General features: G+C 39.6%; 1 protein-coding gene across 5 annotated transcripts in view; it reads left to right on the forward strand.

The window, feature by feature from the left end:
• sytl5 (synaptotagmin-like 5) overlaps positions 1-26,776 on the forward strand; it is a 190,780-nt gene that overhangs the window by 137,401 nt on the left and 26,603 nt on the right. For 3 of the 5 annotated variants that reach the window (XM_072585108.1, XM_072585107.1, XM_072585111.1), the window contains 6 exons: positions 1,016-1,150; positions 12,732-12,807; positions 15,154-15,271; positions 17,226-17,332; positions 18,627-18,746; positions 21,133-21,198. In XM_072585108.1, the coding sequence (XP_072441209.1) occupies positions 1,016-1,150; positions 12,732-12,807; positions 15,154-15,271; positions 17,226-17,332; positions 18,627-18,746; positions 21,133-21,198 (622 nt within the window). The remainder of the gene's footprint in view (positions 1-1,015; positions 1,151-12,731; positions 12,808-15,153; positions 15,272-17,225; positions 17,333-18,626; positions 18,747-21,132; positions 21,199-26,776) is intronic. The other 2 variants (XM_072585109.1, XM_072585110.1) reach the window with 2 other exon arrangements.

Consider the following 26,776-nt stretch of genomic DNA (forward strand, 5'->3'; position numbering starts at 1 on the left):
AAAATGCTTGCTAAACATAATTTTTGAAGATAAATTAACTTGCTATAATATGTTAAGTTGCACTATGGTCATGCATTAAGCTCATTTCAATAGTTGTCCCTTTTTCAGTCTACCTCTGTTAATCACTTGATGAACATCTCAAAGTTTCTAGAGTTCACAGTTTAATTTATTTTGATCAATTTGTTTTTTCCCATTTATAGATCAGGTCAGTCTTTGGTTGTGACTTGTGTCCCATTCGTCTTATATACAATGTCAGCCAGTTAGTAGCACTTCTGCCTATGGGTCACAGATTCAGATTCAGATCCTGTTCCAAATTTTGAGCACAAACAGCAGGGTTGGCACTCCAGTGAAATACTGAGAGACAGCTGCAGTGTCAAAGGTGCCACCTTTTGGAAAAGGTGTTAAACCAAGGCTCTGTGTGTCCTCTGAGGTCAATGCAAAATATCCTATGGCACCATTTGGTGGAAGAGTGAACTTTTATTCCAAATGGCCTGGCCAATATTTAACTTTCAGTCAGCATCATGCAAACAAATGATCTGATCGTTATCACGTTGATGTTTGGAGGTGGGGGGGGAGGGGGGATTCTCTGTACATAAATTGACTGCTACATTTCCTAGATTACAACAGTGACTACTTTTAAAATGTAGTTAACTAACTGCAAACCCTTCAAGATTTTTGGTGATTGTGAAAAAATATTATATCGACACTAGAGTGTTTTTGCAATTTGTTAAATGAGCTACCAGCTGTGGAGCCAGATCCCTTTGAGGAATGTTGTAAAAGACTTATTTCACCAGGAAATTTTATTAGAATATAGGATTGAATCTTGAAAAGTTAAAAAAAAATCTCAATTCCTATTAAATCAGTTAGTGAGTGCAAGAACAAAATGTGTATGAAATAACATTAAAACTCACCAAAATAGTAGCCAGCATTCCTGCGAATTTCTCCACTTCTTGAGCCCCTGACCATTGTGAATTATGCAAAATGTAACTATGTTCTTATTTATCCATCTTGACAGAAAACAAGGGAAGTCTAATCAGAAGGTACAGAACGGTCAGGGAATCGATACAGCATCTGAGGATGGAAAAAGTATCAGCTTTGCAGGTTCAGATTTTGAAATGGAAAGTATACCATCCGCAACGTTGTCTGGCAGGTAGTGTGTTCCTCTGGGGCAGTGTGGGTGGAATTTGATTTAACTACGTGTTTACATTTGACAATGAAGAGAAGACTGAGTTCTATTGAATCTTTAATTTGCTTCAAAAGCGAGTCTCTCTAGATATTTCTAAACTTTATTACAATGAGCACTGAGGTGTGCATTGTGATAGAATGAGATTCATGAAGTCAGTCATGATGTAACAAGCCACATGATTCTGACATAAGTAAGAGAGAAGGCACCAGTGTAGAGGAAGCATCTGTTTCTTAATGCTACGCTAGAGAACTGTATTTAATAGCCTACTGTGCACTGATGTAAATGAAGGAGCATTACAGTAGATAGGGAGTTGAAGAACCTTAGTTAATGAAAAAGAGCAAGCAGCCTCAGGCACAGTGTATATGCAGACACACACAGTTTGAGATACTCCAGGTCAGTATCTCAATATACAGGTAGTAGCACTGGCTTAAAGAACAAGACAAAGCATAGTAGCAGCTAGGGAAGAAACCTCCAGAGCCAGGACCTGAAATTTAAAGGAGCGCAAAGAGCACAGCTGCAAAGAGAGGACTACAGAGGACTTCAAAATACAGCAGAATAAACAATGGGAAGATTCTGCAGGAGGCCCAGACCTCAGAAAACTTAGGAAAAAAGCTGGACAAAGAGAAGACTGTGAAGACAGAGAAAAGACTCAAAAGGCTTCTATTACAGGCCTGCAGAATAGGAACAAACGAAAGTGTGAGGAAAAGAACCACAGAAGACTTCAAAGCCTCAAGACAAACCTCATTACCCTGAAGAATAGAAACACAGGATGGGAGGAAATCGATGATAAGAATGAAAAACCCAAGTGCTCACCCTAGTTAGTCAATTGTGATAGTCCATAGGCTGGCAGCTCTTATGGAGACCTTGTTATTATCTCAACAGTTTGATCGCGTGGAAGTCACACAATGAGATCACAGTGGGAGCTCTGTATGAAGTGGCAGTTTAAGGAATAGAGAGGCTTCAATCTTGCATGTGAAGGAGCAGCACCATCAAGTCAGCACATTTTTTGAATGCTGTAAGTCCAAAAGGCTGATGGTGTTCTGATAAGATACATGAGGATGTGGAAGATATACAAATTACATCATTTAATTGAAATTCCAGTTGAGACAAACCTTAAGACTTTGGTAGTATTACTGTGATTGAATGAAATCTTAAAAATGCTTTTGTCCATACAAGGTTCAGGCTTAAGTAGATGAGATACAACTACAGATTAGTCTATGTTCCAGGCAAGGAGCATGTAATGGTGTATTCAGTCATGTCAGCAACACTGGATTGAACATAAGAGGAGGATATTATTCTTGAAGAAGAAGTAGAGTCTTATTCTGCAGCAATGCCAACACTTTACCAGCAACTGAGGGCAAACTTATAAAAATTGGTGCAGCCCATTAATCTGTCTAGAAGCACACAAAGGTCAGACAGCTTTGTCCAAAAGAATGGTTAAAAATCCAGCAGGGAAAGTGCTGAAAAGGTACCATGATCAGAAACAGCAATTGACAATAAAGGAAGCTTTATTGTTGTATGACCATTATATGGTTACACCAAAGTCACTGTGAAGAGAAATCCTACAGAAACTCCTCTGGGGACATCTAGGTACCACAACGTTCAGAGCCAGGGCACAAGATGTTTTTAAAGATTTGCAAGATTACATTTTCATTATGCCAAGTGTGTGCCCTACACATGTAAGTGCAAACACAACCAAAGGCCTCATTGAGAATCCCAAAAAGGCCTAGAGAAAGGCTAGCAATGGATTTTTTTCAATTTTAGAGGGAAGATGTGTTTTTTTTCCTGGTTGATTATTCAACAAGATAGATTGAAATGGCAAGACTTCATTTCAATCACAGTAGACTCAATGGTCAGAATGATGAAATGGATCTTTATAAAATGCACTTTACTGGAAGAATGATTATTCAACAATGGTTATCAATTTGTGAACAAGTTCCAGGTAGTTTACTTTGGGGACAGGGTGACAGCTTCTCCTCTCTACCTTCAGTTGATTGAGAGGTGGAAAGAGCAGTCAAGACTGAAGTCACTAATGCATAAGGATGCCAAGTGACAATGGGATTTCCTCAACTGAGTAACACCATTGAGTATTTGTCAGTGGGTTTTTTAATGAGGAGATTAAAAATGGTTGTGACAGTTTTAGCATGTAACCTCAAACCAAATGTAAACTCTCAAAACTACAAGAAGATAAAGCAAGAATAGAAAAAAAAACAGTGCTCTACAACTCTACACACAGGGCAAAACCTCTGCCAACCTTAAAGCCAAGACAGAAAGTCTGGTTAAGTGACAGGAAGTCAGAGGCACTGTCATCAGAGGTACAGATCACCCCTGACTTTCTACTGTCAGATGCCTGACAGTTCATCCAGAAAGAACACACAGCATTGATCTTACTCAAGCTAAGAAGTGATGTGAAAATGATTATCATGGGTTGTCCAACAACCACAGAGTGCCCAACAATTCTCAATATGGTGCAACATCAGTCAAAGGAAACTATGAATAATGTAAACTGTGTAAACAGAACCTTGGGGTGGTTGAAATGTTTTATAATTAGATTCATGTAAATCATGATGAGATAACAATTTATATGACTGACTATAGTAAGAGAGGAGATGCAACTCTAAAATGAGCTTGGACACTAAACCATTGATGATCTATTTATAGATGGAAATAAAGGAGTGTTGCAGTTGATTATGAGTTGAAAAGCCTTGTTTAGCAAAATAGAGCAATCAATCTCATGGTCGTTATATGTGCAGACACTCACTGCCTGCCCACTCCAGATTGCAGTATTGAGTCATAGAATCAGAGAGATGTACAGCAGGGAAACAGACCCTTCGGTCCAACCCATCCATGCTGACCAGATGTCCCAACCCAGTCTAGTCTTACCTGCCAGCACCCGGCCCATATCCCTCCAAATCCTTGCTATTCATATACCCATCCAAATGCCTCTTAAATGTTGCAATTGTACTAGCTTCCACCACTACTTCTGACAGTTTATTCCATATGCATACCATCCCCTGTGTGAAAAAGTTGCCCCTTAGGTCTCTTTTATATCTTTCCCCTCTCACCCTAAACCTATGCCATCTAGTTCTGGACTCCCACACCCCAGGGAAAAGACTTTGTCTATTTATCCTATCCATGCCCCACATGATTTTGTAAACCTCCACCTATTTTTCTATCATCTGCAAACTTAGCAACAAAGATCTCTGTTCCTTTGTCCAGATTGTTAATGCATAATGTGAATAGTTATGGTCCCAAACCTGACCCATGCAGAACCCTAGTAGTCATTGGCTACCATTCTGAAAATGACCCTTTTATCCTGACTCTCTCACTTCTGTCACGCCGATACCTTGACCCTAACACCATGGACTTTTACCTTAGTTAGGAGCCTCATGTGTGGCACCTTGTCAAAGTGAGTTTTATCACCGTTCTGTCAGATCACATTTAATTTCAGCCTGTCTATATGATGACAGAAAATGTGCTCTTTAACCATTACTTGTTTATGGTTATGTTCAATAACAATCAATTTTCACATAGCAGATGGCAGACCTAATCTTACTACCATTTTTGTACTAACAACAGTGGTTCACTCTCTCTGTTGCCTTTAACGCAGTAGACTCCCCCATTTTTTGACTATTCCCCTCTTCCATTGCTAAGTATGGCAACAAACTTGCCCTCACTGGAATCCTCTTTTACCTCTCACTAATTTGATTGAATTTTGTGAAGAAGTAACAAAGAGGATTGATGAAGGGGGAGTGGTGGACAGGATCTGTATGAATTTCAGTAAGGTGTGTGGCAAGGTTAAATCACATGGAACACAGGGAGAACAGTACTGGCTCAAAGTAGGTGGTGGTGGAAGGTTGCTTTTTCAACCTGGAGGCCGACAACCAGCAGTGTGCCACAAGGATTTGTTCTGGGTCCACTGTTTTTTGTAATTTATATAAATGATTTGGATCTGAACATAGGAGGTATGGTTAGTAAGTTTGCAGGTGATACTCAAATTGGTGGTGTATTGGACAGTGAAGAAGATTATCTCATAGCACAACAGGGCCTTGATCAGATGGGCCACTGGCCGAGGAGTGTTGGGTCGAGTTTATTTAGATAAATGTGAGGTGCTACATTTTAGAAAGGCAAATCAGGGCAAGACTTATACATTTAATGATTAGGTCCTGGGCAGTGTTGCTGAACAAAGAGACCTTGGAGTGCAGGTTCATAGTTCCTTTAAAGTGGAGTCGCAGGTGTACAGGATAGTGAAGAAGGCATTGAGTATAGGAGTTGGGAGGTCATGTTGTAGCTTTATAGGATAATAGTTATATCAATTTTGTAGTACTACGTGCAATTCTGCTCTCCCTGCTATAGGAAGGATGTTGTGAAGTTTGCAATGGTTCAGAAAAGATTATTGGAGGGTTTGAGCTATAGGGAGATGCAGAATAGGCTGGCACTATTTTCTCTGGAGCATCAGAGGCTGAGGGGTGACCACTTTTCCCCACGATATGGGAGTCCAAAACTAGGGGATATAGGTTTAAGGTGAGAGGGCAAAGATTTAAAAAGGGCAACTTTTTCACACAGAGGGTGGCGCATATATGGAATGAGCTGCCAGAGGAAGAGGTGGAGGCTGATACAATTACAGCATTTAAAAGGCATCTGGATAGGTATATTCATAGGAAGGGTTTAGAGGGATACAGGCCAAATGTTGACAAATAGGACTGGATTAATTTAGGATATTTGGTTGGCATGGACCGAAGAGTCTGTTTCCATGATGTACAGCTCTATGATTTTCTGATTATATATCATCCATCCAAAATGATTCTACAACTAAACTGAATTATCTTGATTACCACTTCCATTGTGATCCTCAACAGGTTTGAAGGAGTTGGTGTCAAGAAATCCACAAGGACAGGAGCTGATACTAGGGACAAAATCAGAAAGTCCAGGCAAACATTATGAGAGTGAATGGTTACAGAACATTAATTTCAGGTCCTAATTTAGAATGCCTACAGTGTGGAAACAGGTCCTTCAGCCCAACAAGTCCACACCGACCCTCCGAAGAGTAACCCGTCCCCCTACCCTATATTTACCTAGGACCAATGCACCTAAGCTACACATCCCTGAACACTATGGGCAATTTAGCATGGCTAATTTACCTAACCTGCACACCTTCAAACAGTGGGAGGAAACCCACACAGACACAGAAAGAGTATACAAACTCCACACAGACAGTTGCCTGAGGCTGGAATTGAACCCGGGTCTCTGGTGCTGTGAGGCAGCAGTGCTAACCACTGAGCCACCATGCCACTTATAATTCTATTGAAAATGCACCATGATACCTATTTTCAAGAAAGATGACAAAACAAACTCAGTTGTTTTATACTAGCTACTGGAAAAATAATCAAATTAAACATTGGGAACCAATTTGAGAACTACCTCTAAAATAATGTTGCAAATAGGAAACATCAAACTAACTCCAAGATCACAAGGAATGTTGGAAAATTCTGACGTAATTGCTAAATTCTAGAATATTTGATATAAGTTTGAAAAGAAAGATTGTTGTGCATCTGACTACAATAATAAAACATGCATTTAAATTGCATTTCCTCAGGATGTTTCAAAATGCTTTACAAGCAATTAATTACTTGTGATGTGGATTTACTAATGTAGACAAAGATATTTGAAGGTGGAATGAAATGGGCTGAAAGATATTAGATTTGATAATTTTACTCTGTGAAATGCTCTAGGGGCTGTTTCTGCAACCCCTGCTGTTCCTTATTTATGTAAAATTACTTTAATTCCAAAATCTCCCTGAATTTCAATAAACTTCAGGATTTGTGAAGTAAATACAAATTAGTATCACTACAGATAGTTAGGGTTGTTATTGACAATTTAAGGGCCCTTTCAATGCAATCATGGCTGATCTTTGACCTCAACTCCATTTTCTGACCTGTTCCCCAAAATCCCTCAATTTCCTGAGAGACCCAATGTTTGTCTGTCTACTTTTGGAATATCCACAATCCTTTGGGTTGAAGATGCCAAAGATTTACATCCACTCCACCTGCTTCTCCAACCTATCACCATTATCCCACCTGCATCTACCTATTGTACTGTCAGCTACCTTTCCCCCAGCCCCAACCCCTCCCATTTATCTTACCACCCCCTGGCCCACAAGCCTCACTCCTGATGAAGGGCTTTTGCCCGAAATGTTAATTCTCCTGCTCCTCAGATGCTGCCTGACCTGCTGTGCTTTTCCAGCACCACACTCTCTACTCTGATCTCCAGTACCTACAGCCCTCACTTTGTCCTAATATGCATGATTTGGAGATGTTGGTGTTGGACTGGGGTGTACAAAGTTAAAAATCACACAACACCAAGTTATAGTCCACCAGGTTTATTTGGAAGCACTAGATTTCAGAGCGCTGCTCCTTCATCAGGTGGTTGTGGAGTATAAGATCATAAGACACAGAATTTACAGCTGAAGTTTACAGTGTGATGTAACTGAAATTATATATTGAAAAAGACTTGGATTGTTTATTAAGTCTCTCATTTTTTAGAATGAACATGTTGGTGTCAGTTCTTTCTTATGGAAATCACAGAACTTTTTAAAAGTTACATTCTCAAGGGAACTTTAACAATTTTGCCCAGATAATGTACTTAAGGTGTGAGGTGCCCTGTGTGAGACTGTCTGTGCCACGATGCTCAGACTGATTCTAATCTAAAAAAAATGGATTTACATAATCTCACATGGATTCATGTAGCTTTTGAACAAAATAAAATGTAATTCTGCAAGTTCAAATTCACCCCACAAACTTATATGTCTGTGTGTGTGCGTGTGTGTGTGTGTGTGTGTGTGTGTGTGTGTGTGGGGAGGGGGGGGGGGGGGGCGGTGTGGTGGTTATGAGTGTATGTGTGCGAGTGTAAAGGGGTATAAGTGTGAGAGGGTGCATGTGGGAGTGTACGTATGAGCATTTGAGAGAGAGCTTATGTATGAGAGGGTCTGTGTGAGTGTGTGTGTGTGTCTGTAGGAGTGTGTGTGTGTCTGTAGGAATGTGTGTGTGTGTGGTGCAGTGGGGTCATCTGCAGTGTGAGGTGAACCCAAGGTCGAGGCCATTTCCATGGGTACCGAACTTGGCTATCAGGCTCTGCTCGGCCACTTTGCGTTGTTGCCTGTCCCAAAGTCCACCTTGGAGGACGATCACCTGAAGGTCCGAGGTCAAATGTCCTGGACCATTGAATAGTTCTCCGACAGAGAGGGAACACTCCTGTCTGTTGATTGTTGTGCAGTGCCAATTCACCCATTGCCATAGCTTCTGTTCGGTCTTGCCAATGTACCATGCCTCAGGGCATCCTTGCCTGCAGCGTATGAGATAGACAATGTTGGCTGAGTCGCATGAGTACCTGCCACATATGTGGTGGGAGGTGTCCCCATGTGTAATGGTGGTATCCATATTGACACGCTGACACATCTTGCAATGGATGATGAACTAGTTGTCAAAGATGAAAATGTTGTGGTCAAGAATAAAGTGGATGAGTTGTAGGACAGTGCTCGGAGATTGGCAGTTGTTGGTGTTGAGTACTGAGACTGTTGCCACGATGCTGTCATCATGGGGGATGCTGGTGTAGAGTGCTGAAATGTCCATTGTGACAAGGAATGTTCCTGGTTTGACTGGTCAGTGGGTGCTGAGTTGCTGTAAGAAATCTGTAGTGTCGCGACAGAAGCTGGGGGTCCCCTGTACTATGGGTTTCAAGATGCCTTTGACATAGCTAGAGAGGTTTTCACACAAGATCCCATTGCCTGATACAATGGGACGTCCTAGTGTGTTGGCTTTGTGTATCTTCAGAAGGCAGTAGAAGTCATCTACATGAGAAGTACATGAGATGAGGGCACGTAGGGCACTCTGAAGGACTGGATCCAAAGTCCTGATCAATGTGTTTAGTTCACGGGTGTGCTCTTTAGTTGGATTGACCGGTAGTTGCCTGTGGTGTTCCTGGTTGTTCAGTTGTTGGTACACTTCCTTGCAGTAATCTGTTCTATTCTGAATGATGATAGCTCCTCCTTTTTCTGCTGGTTTGATGACAATGGTGTGATTGGCTCTGAGAGCATTGCATTGTGATCGGGTGATGTTCTGCTCTACCTTGTGAGTGCAGCTGATGAATCTGGCATTTATATATTTCCTGACGGTTTGAGCATATATGTCAAGCCCAGGGCAACAGCCCTCCGATGGGGTCCAAGTTGACTCCTTCTTTGGTCATTCCTGCATGGATACCTGTGATGATTGTTCTGGTTCCTTAGTGGGCTCACTGGGATCACTGCTGGCATCTTGAGAGAATTTCCGGAGTCTCATTTGTTTGACGAATTCCTCCGTGTCTGCTGCAAGACTCCATTTTAGTGGTGGGGCAGAAGTTGAGACCCCTGCTAACAACTTCAATCTCTTCTGGTTGCAGCGTGCGGTCCGATAAGTTGACGATTGATCTCCCCGCGGTGATAACATTTTCCGCTGGGGTGCCAGGGTCAGTTTGGCCTAATAAGCATGTTGTGTCAATGAAAGGCTGCAATGTAACAAACAATAATGAGCTGAATGTGAAGTGTGTAGAGAGCTGAATGGTCCTGGACTGGAGTACATATAATCCTGGAGGTGGAAGTGCAGTTTAAAAATAAATTATAGCACAGTAGTGTAGCATTGTTTCTCTGGCTTGCTAGGAGTGAAATCCATTAGATAAATACATAGTCTGAGTCTGAACCACTGAAGCTTCTCATGATCTGGTCAGGTTGATCCTTGAGAATTACAGTCAGTTTTAATCATTAAATCACAAGAAAAATCATAATGCCACATAAGTGACAGAGTGAAGAACAAAAACAAAATTGAATCTTAGTGGTTCCACTTTTTTGCCAGTTATTCATTTAAAATTACTCAGTTGTAACGTAGAAGTGATGAGAAAAAGCTGAAAGAATTGTGTTTTTCAGTATGAGAAACAGTAATAAGTTACCCTACAGGAGTGTTTAGATAAGTAAAGTCACCATAGTCTTTACAGACCTTTCTGCTGCTGTCTCAAATGAGAGACATAACTGGTGAAGTTTTAACCTTACGATCGCTGCCTCTCAAGCAAGGAGAAGGGTGGAGAAGGAGAGTCCTTCTTGGTATCCATAGATGCTGTTTGACATCACTCTACATTACAAAGCATCCAGTTTCCTGATGAAGGGCTTATGCCCGAAATATCAATTCTCCAGTTCCTCAGATGCTGCCTGACCTGCTGTGCTCTTCCAGCACCACACTTTCGACTATGATCTCCAGCATCTGCAGTCCTCACTTTCTACAAAGCATCCATCTAGTCAGTTATGCTAACAGACCCCCTGAAGAATTTGGAATTCTACAGTAGAATAGAAAGTGCTAAATCCTCAATCAAAAAACAGAAATTGCTGGAAAAGCTCAGGAGGTCTGGCAGCATCCTGTGGAGAGAAATCAGAGTTAATGTGTTGGGTCCAGTGACCCTTCCTCAGAGCTGATGGCAGCTAGGAAAATGTTTTTGATGTGGAAGATAGAATGGGGGAAGGGTATAAGGATTAAATGTTCAGTGAAGGTAGAGCCCAAAGAGAGAGAAGAACTGTTGGACAGACAAAGGACTAGACAATGGTCAGGCTAGGAGGATGAATAACTGTTATCAGGGACTGTTAGTGGCTAACAATGGGTATGTATTAGCAGCCTGTGTGATAACAAGGCCCATTATGTAGGGGTTGCGGTAAGAACATGGAAGAAGGTGCCTCAAGGCCTAGTATTGTTGAACTTGATATTGAGTCGAGAAGACTGTAGAGTTTTCAAGCAGACGATGTGGTTCTGTTCTTCCAGCTCACGCTGAGCTTCACTGAAACACTGCAGCAAGTCTGAGACAGAGTTGTTGGCCAGGGAATGTGGTAGTGTATTAAAGTGGCAGGCAACTGGAAGCTCAGGGTCTTTCCAACATATGTGTTCTCTGAAGCAATCATCCAGTCTACACTTTGTTTCCCCTTTGTAGAGGGGACCACACTGTGAGCAGAGAGTGCAGTTGACTAGATTATGTAAAGTGCTGCCTCACTTGGCGAGTGTGTTTGGGCCATTGGGAACTGAGGAGGGAGGGAGTAAAAGGCAGGTGTTTGTGGTTGCAAGGGAAAGTGCCATGGGGCTGTGGACAGTATTGGGAGTGAAGAAGGAGTGGACCAGAACGTCCCAGAGGGAAAAGTCTCTGGGGAAGGCTGATAAGGGAAGGTAGGGGAATATATGTCTGGTGGTGGCATCTCGCCAGAGGTGGCAGAAATGGTGGCTAATGATCGTCTGGATGTGGATGCTTGTAAGATGGTAGAAGAGGACAAGGGGGACCCTTTCACTATTGCGGGAGGAAAGAGAGGGGGTCAGGACGGAAGTGCAGGAGATGGCTTAGGCCTGGCTGAGGGCCCTCTCAACTACAGTGTAGGGGAATCGTTGGTTGAGGAAGAAGGTGGACATTTTGGATGCCCCCTTGTCAAAGTTGGCATTATTGGAACAGATATGACGGAGATGAAGAAACTGGGAGAATGGAATAGAGTCTTTATAGGCAGCAAGGTGTGACAATGCATAGTCAAGGTAACTGTGGGAGTCAGTGGGTTTATAGATATACCCAGAAATGAAAACAGAAGTGTCAAAGAAAGGAAGGGAGGAGTGGGGTGGAAATTGGAGGTGAACTTGGAGGTAAACTTTTCCAATTCCAGTTGAGAGAAGGAGGCAGCACCAATGATATCATTGATGTACCAGAGAAGGAGCTGTGGAATAGGACTGGAAAAAGGAATGGTCCACATATCTGACAAAGAGACAGGCATACGTGGGGGCTATGTGGGTACCCATGGCCACTCCTCTGACCTGATGAAAATGAGAGGCAATAAAAGAGAAGTTGCTCAAGAGTGAGAATGAACTTGGCCAGGCAGAGGAAGTTTAAATCATGAATCCTGTGTCAAACCACCACAGGACAAATGGGAAAACTGAGAAAGTATTCAAAGCTAATCCCAGGAACCTAGAAAAATAAGAATGCTTTTCTGGACTTGTGCAAATACTGAGATTCTTAAAGAATATGTGGATTCTATGATGACAGTGCCTCGAGCTTTCTATGGAAAAATGAACTAGATAAACACAATGGCTTCTGTCACATCCAATTAAATGGTCAGTAATAAGCAATAATAATAAACTATTGGCACGAGGGGCATTTACACAGTAATATGAGCTGTGGTTTGTGTTTTAGCCTAGGATTATCTAGATTATAGTGCTTGTGTGAGGCCATGGGATGTGATCTACATATACACACGCTCCATAGACAGCAGTTGCCTTTTAGCTGCTTTAGACAGTGTAGGCGACAAAGCCTCACTGATTAATAGGACACATGGGGTATCCCCTAAGAACTTAATGGACTGAAAATGTGCATTCTGGACTTGAAAACAGTGAAAAGTCTGGATTTAAATTTTTAGCTTTGTCAAGCTACTTGAAGCATAATTCATTTGTAGTGAAATCCAGTATACTATATGCAATTTCTGATAATGACTATTTGGTAACCACAGCAGAACATCCACCCCAGTGCTCCAGATCTCACCAGCATCCAGCAAACGCAGCATTGTTTCAGAGAGTAACAAGAGGGTAAGTCAGACATCTTTTAAATTGAGAATATAGTTAGATTGAACATCAGAATAATTCCTCTTTAGAATTTTCAAAAGCTCTACATCACAGCAGTGGATATTATATTTTGACCTTACTCAAATATGTGTTCAACATTTGTAAAATCTGTGATTAGAATCTAAGAATTAAATTGTATATTCAACAGTCGAATAATAAAAGCAATGTTGCCTCAATCTAGTTCTAGCTGGACCATTTAACAAGCTTATAGGAACCCTGTATTTGAATAAAATATTCTGCACCTAAGAAGCTTTACTTACCTTTGAGAAATAGTAAATCTGAGCAGAAAGAAGTTACTTTAGAACAGTGTGCCATCTAGTGAAGCAAATGCTGACTAACTTGTGGAATTCAAAACGTGTTTAATTACTGACTTTACAGGGAATGGAAAGTCATGGGCATGTTCTGACCAGTCCTAAAGTAAGACTGACTTGAATTTACTGACTTGGTGACTGAAGTGAACACATTGAATGGTCCTTTCTTTCTCTGACATTCTTCTGATTGTGATATTTTTTCAAACTTAGCCCATGTGAATTCCAAAATAATAAAAGTGAAAATATTTATTCCTTAAAATATGAATAATGTTTTCAAAGACATTGATCAATTGATAAGTTTTTTTTTCCCCTTTTTCCTTTGAAGCTGTGACTCCCTGTTTGTTCCTGGTTCCATGACCATGAGGCCCCTCCTGTGAACTCAGTGGACAGTATCAATATGCCATTATTTGGCTTTTTTTTTGGTTTAAATCATAAGATGTAGGAGCAGAAGTAAGCTATTCAGCCCATTCAGTCTGCTCTGACATTCAATGAAATCATGGCTGATCTGATAATCCTCAACTCCATTTTCCTATCTTTTCCCCAAAACCCTTGATTCCTTTACTGATTAAAGATATCTAACTCAACCATGAATATACTAACAGCACAGTCATGGCAACTATCTGCCGTAAAGAATCTCACGGATTTACTACTGTCAGAGAGAAAAAAAATCCATCTCATTTCTGTCTTAAATGAACAAATCCTTATTGAGATTACACACTCTAGTCTGAGGCTTTTGACCTATTCCACCTGTAATAAGCAAATCCCTCCATCCCCGGGATCAACTTAGGGAACCTCCTGAGGACTGCCCCTAGTGCAAGAATATCCTTAAATAAGGTGATCAAAGCTGGTCACAGAATTAACACCTCCTATTTATATAGATGTTCCTCTTGAGGTACTGCACATAAGGCTATTTAATAAGATAGGAGCCCATGTGTTGGGGATAAAATATTCGCGTGGATAGAGAATTGGCTAACGAATTAGTTGGAATAAAGGGGGCATTTTCAGGATAGCAACCTGTAACTAGTGGAGTGTCACAGGGATCAGTTCTGGGGACACAATTATTAACATGAATTTACTGACTTGGTGACTGAAGTGAATGTACAATCACCAAGAAGGTGGGCAAGAGAAGAATAGGTGGGAGGCTAAGTAGTTAGGAGTTTACAGAGGGATATTGTCAGGTTAAATAGTCTGGCAAAAACTTAGCAGATGGAATATAATGTGGGAAATTGTTAAGTTTACATTAGATTAGATTAGATTCCCTCCAGTATGGAAACAGGTCTTTTGGCCCAACCAGTCCACACTGACCCTCTGAAGGGTAACCCACCCAGACCCATTTCCCTCTGACTAATGTACCGAGTACTAAGGGCAATTTAGCATGGCCAATTCACCTAACCTGCACATCTTTGGATTGTGGGAGGAAACCAGAGCAACTGAAGGAAACCCATGCAGACACAGGGAGAATGTGCAAACTCCACACAGTCACCTGAGGTTGGAATCAAACCTGTTATCCACTTTGGCAAGAAGAATAGAAGAGTTGAATGTTATTTTAAAGAAGAAAGACAGAAAACTGCAGCACAGAGAGATTTGTGTGTTCTGGTCCAATCACAAAAAACCTAACATTCCAAGTTCAGCAGATAACAGGGAAGGGTGAACTGACTGCTAAGTGCCTGTAATGAACAACATGGTGTTAAATGCCTCTGTGCTTTTCGAGATTTTTAAATGAAAACTACATTCATGCTCAAAATTTTGATCTAATTGTTAAATGTTTTCCTGAATACAAGAATCCAAGGCTGAGATTGGTATATCAAAATGCCTTGGAAGCTAAGCCCGTGATTGTTTTGAAACTGTGCACTGTGCATTTAAATTATTTTTAAGGCCAATAAGTGCATTTCTGACTTCTCAGGACTGTCATGTTGGTTTATGAAAGGGATTTTAGAAAACAATTACATATTTCAATAAAATTGTTTTGTATTGATTGACATGTTATTTTCATTGGTAGGCTAAATCTTCAGAAAGTGTTGACACTCTGTCAATGAATAACAGTGTGCCCAAGGATCTGGTCAAAGGAAAAAACAATATGCCTAAAATAGCAATTTCCAGATATTCCATTTCATCAGGTGTGTGCATGTCTCAATGCTTTTCTTTAAACATGCAGTAGATTAACAAATCGTTATTGCAATGCTGCAATTTCAGGTTAAATTCCCAAAAAGTCCAAGGAATTTATTTATCCATGAATGAACACGCCATTACATTGGAGTATAATGTTTCAGCTTCTGAAGAAAAGGCATCAGGACAAACCAAAGTATTGCATATATTAGTTGGTTTTATAGGTCACTGGGCAAATTGCATCTATTGATTTTAGTCCTTGTTACGCACACTGACCGCATTCTGTTGACATTAGACAAAAACAGATTTGAGAGAGTAATTGGATTTCATCCTAGAAAAGACACACCACTGAAAATGGAAGGGCAACTAATGAGAGAGCTGGTGTCAGTTTTTAATCTGCACAGTTATCATGAGGACAACCCAAAGCAAAATTCGTCTCTTGTTCAATCCGCATTTGTTTAAGCATAGTGATCTTGAGACCTAAACACTATCCTCTATCCTCAGCGGGGTTAGGACCCAGGTGTCATAGTATAATGGACTCCCAAATCTATGTTACTCATAATCTAAGCCATGCATTAACAAATAGAAAATTGTAGTCAGTGTGCCCCAGTATTTCAATTTTCAAATCTGCTTACGGGTGCCTCTCCCCACTGATAGTTCAGAAAACCACTCCACTTTCTGAAGAGATATGTGTAAAAGAAATGTAACCTTGCCTTAGTAGACTGGTGACAAATCATACACTCTACAGAAAAAAAGGAACTTGCTTTTGTCTTAAAAGTCTATTCTCAAATAATCCTCTTGGTTTTAATCAAAAACAGAATCTTTTTGCCCGAGAGAGATTGAGGGCCTATCATACACCAGAATACTGATTTGACCCTATTCAGGACACATGCATATACACGCTTAATTAACCTATCTGCTGGTGATAACTCTGTGTAAAATATCATAATGTAGTTCTCCTGCATAATGTTTTTGCACATGCTCAGAAGAAAGAGCTCGCGAAGTGTGGGCATTCTGAGAATTGTACAAATAGGAGTATTGCTTGCTTGCCCAGAAAGCAAGGGGTTAGCAACAGTCCTTTTCCAGATATCAATACTCCATTACATATGGTTTAATTAACAAATCCTTTACCTTCAATATCATCTTTGCATTCTCCTTGACATTTTGCTTTTAATTGTGAATGTCACCTGGCAAAATAAATTTACTTGGCTGTTTGGTGTAATATATTTAGAGGGAGGGAAAAGTTATGAAACAGGCTCCACTTTTGGAATACTGTGTACAGTTCAAATCTCCCTGCTCTCAGAAGGATGTTATTAAACTGGAAAGAGTGCAGAAAAGATTTACAAGGATGTTACATAGACTGGAGGGTTTGAGTTGTAGGGACCGGCTGAATAGGCTGCAACATTTTTTTCATATTGGGGTCTGGAAGGCTGAGGGGTGACTTTATTGAGGTTTATAAAATGATGAGAGCCATAGATACGGTGAATAGCTAATGTCTTTTCCCCAGGGTAGGGGAGTACAAAACTAAAGGGCATAGGTTTAAGGTAATGTGGGAAAGATTAAAGAGGGACCTAAGGGGCAACTTGTTCACACAAGAGGGTGGTGTGTATATGGAATGAGCAACCAGAGGAAGTGGTAGAAGTGGGTACCATTACAACATTTGAAAGACATTTGGACAGGCACATGAACAGGAAAGGTTTAGAGGGTATTGGTCAAACGCAGCAAAGGGACTAGTGCAATTTATAAAATCTGGTCGGCTTGAAGGAGTTGGACCAAAGAGTCTGTCTCCATGTTGCAGGAGTCTTATGACTCCATAATAGGAGATATCATTGTAGTGAATTCATTCTCGGATATGCTGTAGCCAGTCAAGGCGAAAGTAATCTTGGTTTTCAGTATATTTTATTTGTATAAAGTCATTTATAATATACCGTCCTGTCCCATAATATAACTGTGTCTTTGGTACAGATCGCAGTAGATCAGAGTTGGATTTGAGTGGATCCTATACATCTGGCAATGAAGATTCCATTAGCCTCAGGAGTAAAAGTGTACCTGGAGGTCTCAATGAAGCCATGGTCAGTTGAAGACATAACTGTTTTTTCATGGATTATGGTTCCTTTAAAATTCTTAAATATAAAATGACCTTGTGAGTGTTTCTCACGAAATTGGAAATATTTTTCATTGAGTGAACACAATGCATCAGTCTATTGCAATAGGTGGCTGTGCATGTGGCTTTATGCTAAGATTATTACTGGTTTAGAAGCACAGTATGTTAAGAATGATTCTCAACTTTGAACAGTCACTGTAGCTCCCTGTAATGCCATAAGCTTTGACAATAATAACTTTGAGCAAGCTAACTGATGACTGAGATTTTATATTAAATCAATACTGTGGCATTTCAGGGACTACAGTCTAATCTCCTAGTGACTGAAAAATCTAAAAACAGAAGATTTTTTTAACAGTAATCAAACGTTGAAGGTACTAAAACAACAATACAAATATTGTTCAAAGGACAACATCCCTTAAAAATATATGTACATTATTTGTTTGATAGGAATTTAGAGTGAAAAAGAAATATCAAATGACATCCAGTCATATCCTTGGCTACTCGATCCTGCACAACTCTGGTCTCTGTTTGAGGCAGAATCAGCATCAACATGCTACTTATCAATTGTGTACCCAAAGTACTTGGCTGAACTTTTCTGTAGGAGAAAAGGAGGACTGCAGATGCTAGAGATCAGAGTTGAGAATGTGGTGCTGGAAAAGCACAGCAGGTCAGACAGCATCCACGGAGCAGGACAATCAATGTTTTGGGCATAAGCCCTTCATCAGGAAGGGCCTTTTCTGTATTTGGTCCTTTTTAACTTGTATTTTAAGATGATCTACAAAAAAAGCAAGGGTGAAATGAGGAGAAACTTTCATTCACCAAGTGGTTAGGGTATGGAATGCATTGCATGGAAGTGTGTAGGAGGCAGGCACGATTGGGTCATTCAAGAGGGCTTTAGAGAATTATTTGGATGCATACAATGTGCAAGGTTATGTGGAAAATAGGAAATGGACACTAGGTGATGATATTCATTTAATGGAATGGCACATGCTCAATGAACTGCATGGCTTCTTTCTGTGCCATAATACTCCTGTGATATTGCAATAGGATAAATAAAGTAATTTTGTTTTAAACATTGGGCAAATAAAATAGTTTGCAGTGTTTGTTCTTCTGTCCCTGTATATGCCTGTGTTTACAGTGCAAAATAGAATGTTAAATATCTGTATTCAAATCTTGAATTCACGCCACCTTTTGTACAAAGCTGAGCTTCAAAATATTAATACAACTTGCCTGTATTCACTGTGGTAATATGTGACTTTTAGGATTATCTTGAGGAAGAAGAGGAAGAGGAGGAGGAGGAGGAGGAAGAAGATATCGATGACTTGGTCTCTATGTATCGCCCAAGCGATGGAAGAAGCAGTCTGGGAAGTGGTTTATCGGTGGTAAGTTTGGAATAAACATGATGTCATAATTGACACATGCTTATTGTTCATGTATGTTTCTCTAATCATGTAAAAACTTTAGTTAAACATGGTAGCATTCAGTAGACTTCCTAAAACTTTAGTATTGTTATTGCTTGAAAGAATTGATTTGGTGAACAGTAAATCGATTGATGCCATGATCAAAAATGATTTAGGCAGGGTCCTTTTAATGCTAGGACTAAGTTAAATGATGAACTGAAAGTTTCTTTTGACTTCTAGTGAAGACTATGTGAAATTTGTTTGTAAAATCTTTATGTAAAGAAGAAGAATGTGCCAGTAGTACTTTAGGAGGCAATTATGTTGGATTGAGGTAAAGCAGAAGGTGAATTTTCTGCATCAGATTGTGCTCAATTGATCTCAGAATTCTTAATACTTACACTTGATGTCTGAAATGGGTTTGTGAAGGGCACCACCAGTGTTAGTTAGCTAAATAAGTCAAATATTGAGTTGAAGTTCATCCCTGATCCTTAAAACATAATATTCTGCCAGTTGTGATGCTAAATTATAATTAGCAAGTATTATACTGAATTCCAAATAAAAACAAGGGAATGATTCCTGAAGAGGGGTGGGTTCCTGACTCTGAGTCAGAAGCTCCAAATTCAAATCAAGACTAATGGCCTTGGATGGTGCGTTCATAATGCAACCAGACAGGTCAATTTTCAAAGTGGAGAACCTTCCACTTATGCCGATGGAGATGGTAAATGTGAGGTATAAACCAAGCATGCTTGATGCAGAATGGAAACCATTCAAGCTAAAACTTTGGCTTCAGATAAGTGACCAGTTACAGGAGAAACAGGCTAAAGAGAATGTGAGCACATACTGCCTCATGTACTTTTACATGTAAGAAATCTGTAGTTCCTTAGCTGTTTTGAGTGAAAACTCTGATAAAATGGCGCAAACCAAATCTAAAAAGCACTAAAAATACAACTTTTTGAAAAAAAGAAACATTTTAAAGTAATGTAAGGATACCAGAAAAGAGCAGAATTGAGCAAAAACCTGAAGTTTCCTAGCTTGCTATCTTAGCAGAGGCAGACCGAGGAAGAAACACCGATTCAACAAATGAACTAATAATCATCCAAACAAATTAACAGAGCATCAAGGAGTTCAAAAATTACATTAAAGATGCTAATAAACAATGTTGTAATAAAGTAAACATTTGTGACAAGAAATAACATCTTATAGAATCTCCACAGTCTGGAAACAGGCCATTTGGCCCAACAAGTCCATCCCAACCCTCCGAAGAGTAACCCACCCAGACCCATTCCCCTACCCTATTACTTTACATTTACCTCAATAATGCACCTAACCTACACATCCCATTAAATTATGGGCAATTTAGCATGGCCAATTCACGTAACCTGCACATCTTTGGATTGTGGGAAGAAACTGGAGCACCCGGAGGAAACCCACACAGACATGAGGAGAATGCGCAAACTCCACACAGCCAGTCTTCATTGGTTATGTTATATAGGGGCTCATTTTTCCTAGAATTTAATACACAAAGTATAATTACAGTATACATTATAACAGAACAATGGGAGTATAACTGAAGAGGAATTGAAAGTACCTGTGCACAGGGTAACTTTTTGATGATTCAACTTGGTAGCTATCAGAAAGCTTATGATAATGTTTTGTAATTGTAAGCTTTGATTTATTTTCCAAAATGGAAGAATAGGTGATATCTTGCTCATGATTATATTTTTGGACATATTGTAGCAAGATATTACATTTTATAGACAGTGTCATTATATTATAAAGGATAGTAAATTAAAATTAACAAAGTTGCTGCAGTTTTAAATTAATTGTTATGCAAAGCATAAAAAAACAAATATTTCATTTTGGAAAAAGATGTAAGTAGTTCATTCATGAATCAAAAATAAGTTGGCACAAATGCTTGCTGAGACATATGATTGAAAGATGTTTTGTCATCTTAACTGAGTGAGCCTGCTCATAAGCCAACAAAATGAAAATGGAGAAGAGAGAAATATTTAAGTAAATTTACACTGTTGCAGAATTGGTAACAAGTGGGCAAATTCACTCTGATTTGATACAATTACATTTATGTAACACAAAACTTGTACTTGTAGGTCTCATGTTCCACTTTTCTTTAAAATGACTATTTCAAAACAAAAAAAGTGTGCCTTTTATTCCTAACCTTATGTGCAAGCTCTTTATGCAAGATCCTTGTGTCTGAATTCTTACTGTTTCAAACAGCTCCTTCAAATATGTTAATGTAGGAGACTTTCCCTGTGGGCAAATGTTCTTTCTCTTACTGCAATGCTGTATTCTCACTAGCACTCTGCAATGTCTTTGTATTTTTCTTCAATTCTTGTCCTGTCATGTAAAGCATTGCCAGTCAAGCTCTGACAAGAAGTGGACATTCCTTAATGTACCTGATCACGATGCAGAAACCGTGAGTTCCTTTGCTTGCAAATTTATTAAAGCATCTTTATTCTTACTTTATCTTTTTGCAAATATGTCTTTAAGCACAGGTAATTGCATTGGAGGTGAAAAACAGGGATGTATGATTATTGATCATGTCTCAGAACCTAATACTTTTGAAACATCTTTTTTCCTTGTAGTCATTTTCTGAGGATAAAAGCTACTGTTTCTAGGAGATAAAATGAGGCTTTTGCAAAGAGAAAAGCTTGATATGCTCCCAGCACCTGCAGGATGCAAGATCCTTGATCCTTTTCAATTAATTGCTGAAATGTCAAAGTGACTCAGATACTATTTATCTTTTTAGCCTTTAAATGCCGTACAGTTCTACAAACCTTTACAGATCTGACCTTGTTCCATGGTTCATTGGGAGCGCTCACATTATTTCACAAAAAGTTTATGAGCAACCCTGTTTCCAAAAATTGGCTGAGCTCAACAGTAGATCCAATGTAAGCGATAAATGGCATATACCATTGTCTTGCTGAAAAGAACATACTTCCAGTGTAGCTTTCTATCTCTGGCAGTTTGTAATTGTATTCAAATACATTTCAATTGATAAAGGTCCTTTAGAAAATATTAATGATTTTATAAAGCAAACCGTCTGCATTCAGATGCTGTTACTTGATTGCCCGAAGCTCCTAGCAGACAGATGTTAAGCAAATTGAGTTAATGGAATCAATGTTGAACTTTGGCATTATGGTAAGTTAGTTTATTATGATTTCTTTCTTGAAATGAGAGATTCAACAATCAAATAAGAACTAATGTTAATCTGCTTTACTGCCAAAGGAAGGACATAGATCAGTATCCTATGATTAATATACTTCACTGCCTCATTGTCATCTTAAAAATTTGATAGCTCAGTAATCAAAATTTAACTGTGTTGAGAGTTAACCTCTAAACCAGAAATCTGAGTTTAAGACCCATGGTCCACTTACTTGTGTGAGTATCTTTGCTACCAAGCCTTACATGGGAACCTCACAGAAATTCTGGGGAGTAGGTGGACTTCCCATCTCAGAGCCTACAAACATATTGGAAAGTTATGAGACTACATTAACTTTGGCTATGTAATAGCTTGCAGGTCTAGACCCTCAACACCAAGAAACATAGCAAATCTATGGCAAAGAGGTCATTTGGTCCATCATGTCTGTGCTGGTTGAAAAGTAGTATTTAGCTTATATTCACTTTCCCTATTCTTGGCCCATAATCATGAATGTTACGGCCTTCCAATTATGATTCAATGTGATGAGAATTTCAGTATCTGGCACTTCGTCAGGCAATGAGTTCCAGAAATCCATCATCAACGCTTTTCTCAAGTCCTCCCCTCTACTCTTCCCATGCCCAGTGGTTATCAACCATTCTGATCATCTGTCCAGGTCCCTTAATTTTATACACTTCCAGTAAATCTGTCCTTGCCCTCCCTGTTCCAGAGAAAACAATCCCTGCTTATCAAAATCTTCCGCAGCTAAAATTCTCCGTGACTGGTAGCTTCCTTATAAATTTCTACTGCCTGCATGTTTTCCCTGTAAAGTGGAGACCAAAACCATACATACACTCCAGCTATGATTTAACTTGTGTCTTATATAGTTCCAACAGTCATTCCTGATGAAGGGCTTTTGCCCAAAACTTTTCCAGCACTACTCTAATCTTGACTCTAACCTCCAGCATCTGCAGTACCCACTTTTGCATAGTTCCAACACAGCCTTGCAGTTCGGATATTCAGTGTCTTGGCTAAAAAATCCCATATGCCTTTTTAACCAACTTTCTTGCTATCTTAAGGATATGCACTCCAAGATTCCTTTCCTTCTTTACACTTCACACTTGATAACCCATCTGGAATATTATTCTTCCTCTGAGCTGTGATTCTTTCTTTAACCAACATTGTGACTTCCCATTCCTTTTTTTCCCTCAATCCCCCTGTTGATCCTATCTGATAGCCCAGTAACCAGAAATATAGAACTGCCATTTCTTCTATTCTTTAAACCATATTTCAGTAATAGTTATAATATCATGCTTTCAATTATCTATTTGTGCCTTCAGTTCACATACCTCATTCATTTGCCTCCTCGCAATGAAATCAATTCATTGAACAACTCAATTCTATTTTCTAGCCTTTGTTTCATCTGCCTTCCACATTCAGTCACTAATTTTCTATCTTTTATTTCCAGTCTTTTTTCTTCCTTCTCAGTTTATCCTGTAGTTGCTAATCCCATCAAGTTCATTTTATCTCTTCTTGCTGCAATATTAGTTGCAGCCTTGTTGAGGTGAAACTGGAGGTGAGGTCTGTTTTTTATAAGTCCCACCCCCCACAGAATGTCAGAAATCGAAAGCCTTACCTCTTGTACCATCTCACTAGCCATGTATTCATTTTCACTGACCTTCTATTTCTGCACTCACTAGTCTGTGGCATTAGGAGTAGTCTGGAGATTGCTACTCTTGAAAGGTAGTTTTACATTTCTTTGCAGCTCTCATAAAAATAAGCTGAAAGCCAAGTCACACTTCCTACCTGTCATTGCTGCAGTCTTCACCACAACCTCATGGCTGTTCACCCTTCCCTTCAGTACCCTGAAGCTACTTGTGACATCCTTGACCCTAGCACCAAGGTGGCAGTGCAGTATCTTGGAGGGTCATCTGTCACTTTCCTGAAGTTTCTTGCTCTCCTCCACACTACCCTCTACAATTGGCACACCCCCGCTACCATGGCCTTGGGTCTGATTGTATCCACCAATGGAAGTATTGCTTCCATCATTATTCAGCAGTGACTATGGTTTAGATAGCCAGATGCACAAAGGGATTTTGTAACCTGCTTGGTCTTCTTTGGCTAGTGGTGGTTATCCATTCCCTCTCTGCCTACATACTCTTAGGCTTCGAGATGAGTGCCTCCTGAAAGGTGCTCTCCATGTAGGTGTCAAGCTTAGGGATGCATTTCCATGATCTACTCAAGCTCTGAAGCTTAGAGCTGCAACTAGTGACACCGCTTCACAGATTGTCTGGGAGACAAGAAGTGTACTGGAGTTAGCACATGATACACAATGTGCATTTGACTGGGATGAGGTGCCCTACCTTGGCCATTTATTAATGTACCAGCTAAATTGCTAACTTAATTCAGCATCCTAAATGAAAGATGGGAGAAAGTCAGATAGTATTCTGTTGTAAGATGAGAAAAAGAAAAGCAAAACATAGCCAAGGATTTAGACAGTAAGAATAAGAAAAGGAAGGTTTCATAATTATGTTTTACATATTGGTAGATTGAAAATTGTTAAACTTCATGGTTTGGACAATATTCTGGTTAGACAGATCATCTGCCCTTTACAGTACCTGAAACTGTGAATGTAAAACAATACAAGGGTGATAAAAAGCCCTGAAAGATTACCATCTTGTCAATGGATATGAAAACTTATAGAATTAAAACTCTCCTTAAATTGGATGAAATAGTTAATGGTTTAAGTTTGGCAAATTATGGTAATATTTTACGACTCAATAAGCTTATCATAAAATTGATCAGCCACTATAAGTGACCCATTATTTAATTCTGAAAGATAGTGACTGCTTATATTCTCCTGTTATCAATGCATTAAAGAGAGATAGGGTTTTACCTCATTAACAGAATGCAGAGCAAATCCTCTCAATCTGTATTATTGTTTTTATTATGCATATTACCTATACCTTTAAAGATAATTAAAGCCTTTTAACAATTTTAAAATTTTCATAAGTCTTCATTTCCAATATCCTTAAGCCTGTACTTATCATACCAAGTATTTATGGTTTAATATCTTTCATCCAACTACATTCAATTAGTAGATGATAATTTCAACATATGACTAAAAGCAGTCAATCTCAAATCCTGTTCTTACAAATATTTATTATGTACATGTGTAATTATCAGTTTGAGGTGCATGCAGTTTTACATTATTGATTTATCAAAGAATCACTGTAGGGGTGAGTAAAGAAAATCTATTCACAACAGGCATACATGGTTACAATACATGGCTCTAACTAGATGAATCCAAAAACTCTCTCAGTACAGTACTGTACCTAATTCTTTCTGAAATGCATGTAGGATCTTCACTTGTGCTGCTTGATTGCAAATTCCATTTGAAGTCTTAAACGCATGCTGTTTGATGAATTCCCTGCGATCAGTGCTCTTGTTCCTTTTCTCAGTTAGAACTATGTTCTCTTGTCCTGCTCCAACAACTTAATTTAAATATTGTAGATTTAGCTTTATCTATACTATCTTCAATCTTAGACATTTTGGTCCTGCTCTCTAAGCTGAAAGTTTAAGTGCCTCCATTCATTCCTCATGATTGAGACCCTTGATTTCAGAGATTAGCAATTGCTTCATCTCTGAACAGCACACCTCTGATTTGGCAAACAAAAATGGATGCAGCATTGAAGGCATATCTGCAACTTGATCATTGCTTCCACTGACTTGCAGACTTCTTTTTTTGAGTTGTGTGCAATTCTGGTCTCCCTCTGATAGGAAGGATGTTGTAAAATTTGAAAGGGTTCAAATAAGATTTACAAGGATGTTGCTAGGGTTGGAGGGTTTGAGCTATCGAGAGACTGAATAGGCTGGGGCTGTTTTTCCTGGAGTGTCAGAAGTTGAAAAGTGACTTTATAGAGGTTTATACAATCATGAGGGGTATGGATAAGGTAAATAGACAAGGTCTTTTCCCTGGGGTGGGGGAGTCCAGAACTAGAGGACATAGGTTTAGAGTGGGAGGGGAAAAATATAAAAGGGATCTAAGGGGCAACTTTTTCACACAGAAGGTGTTGCATGTATGGAATGAGCTGCCAGAGGAAGTGGTGGAGGCTGGTACAATTACAACATTTAAAAGGCATCTGGATGGGTATATGAATGGGAAGGGTTTAGAGGGATATGGGCGAAGTGCTGGCAAATGGGACTAGATTAATTTAGGATATCTGGTTGGCGTGGACGGGTTGGACTGAAGGGCCTGTTTCCATGCTGTTCATCTCTATGACTCTACTACCTAGTTCAAGATTCTCTTTTCTTGTTGATTGCTACTCCATGTTGTTAATTTTAATAGTGTGGTATGCACTATGCACCTCCCCAGTTATTCTCTGGAAACAAAAATTGGGAGAGGGGAACATTCTGCTGTCATCCAATGTAGACTTGTGCTATTGCCCAATTACACCGGCGGACAAATTCATAATTACTCCAATTGGATGGGTTTTAATAGAAGCATAGGGGTTAGGGGCGATCACTTTTTATTTTTGGAAAGGATGACTACATTATGGGGCAATAGCGGGCACGTGCAAGGATCAAGGACTCTGGGGTCACAAGCCCCACCCACCACAAGCTGCTAGTGAATTAGAGATTGACAGCTCTTCATTGCTGGGCACTTCCACCTGAGAAATAGTGACTGCTGCTGGGAATTTCAGTGTTGAACCTAAAAGGTCCGGTACTGTGTCACTCACTGTTTTGAAAAATGCAACATTGGGGATGGATGAGTAAATACAAGAAGATCGTTTCATCCCTTTTATATGATCAACTTGTAAAAACAATTTTCATTATTTAGCAGTCTCAAGTTACT

The sequence above is a fragment of the Chiloscyllium punctatum genome, chromosome 15 (genome assembly GCF_047496795.1).
Source record: "Chiloscyllium punctatum isolate Juve2018m chromosome 15, sChiPun1.3, whole genome shotgun sequence".
Lineage (NCBI taxonomy): Eukaryota > Metazoa > Chordata > Chondrichthyes > Orectolobiformes > Hemiscylliidae > Chiloscyllium > Chiloscyllium punctatum.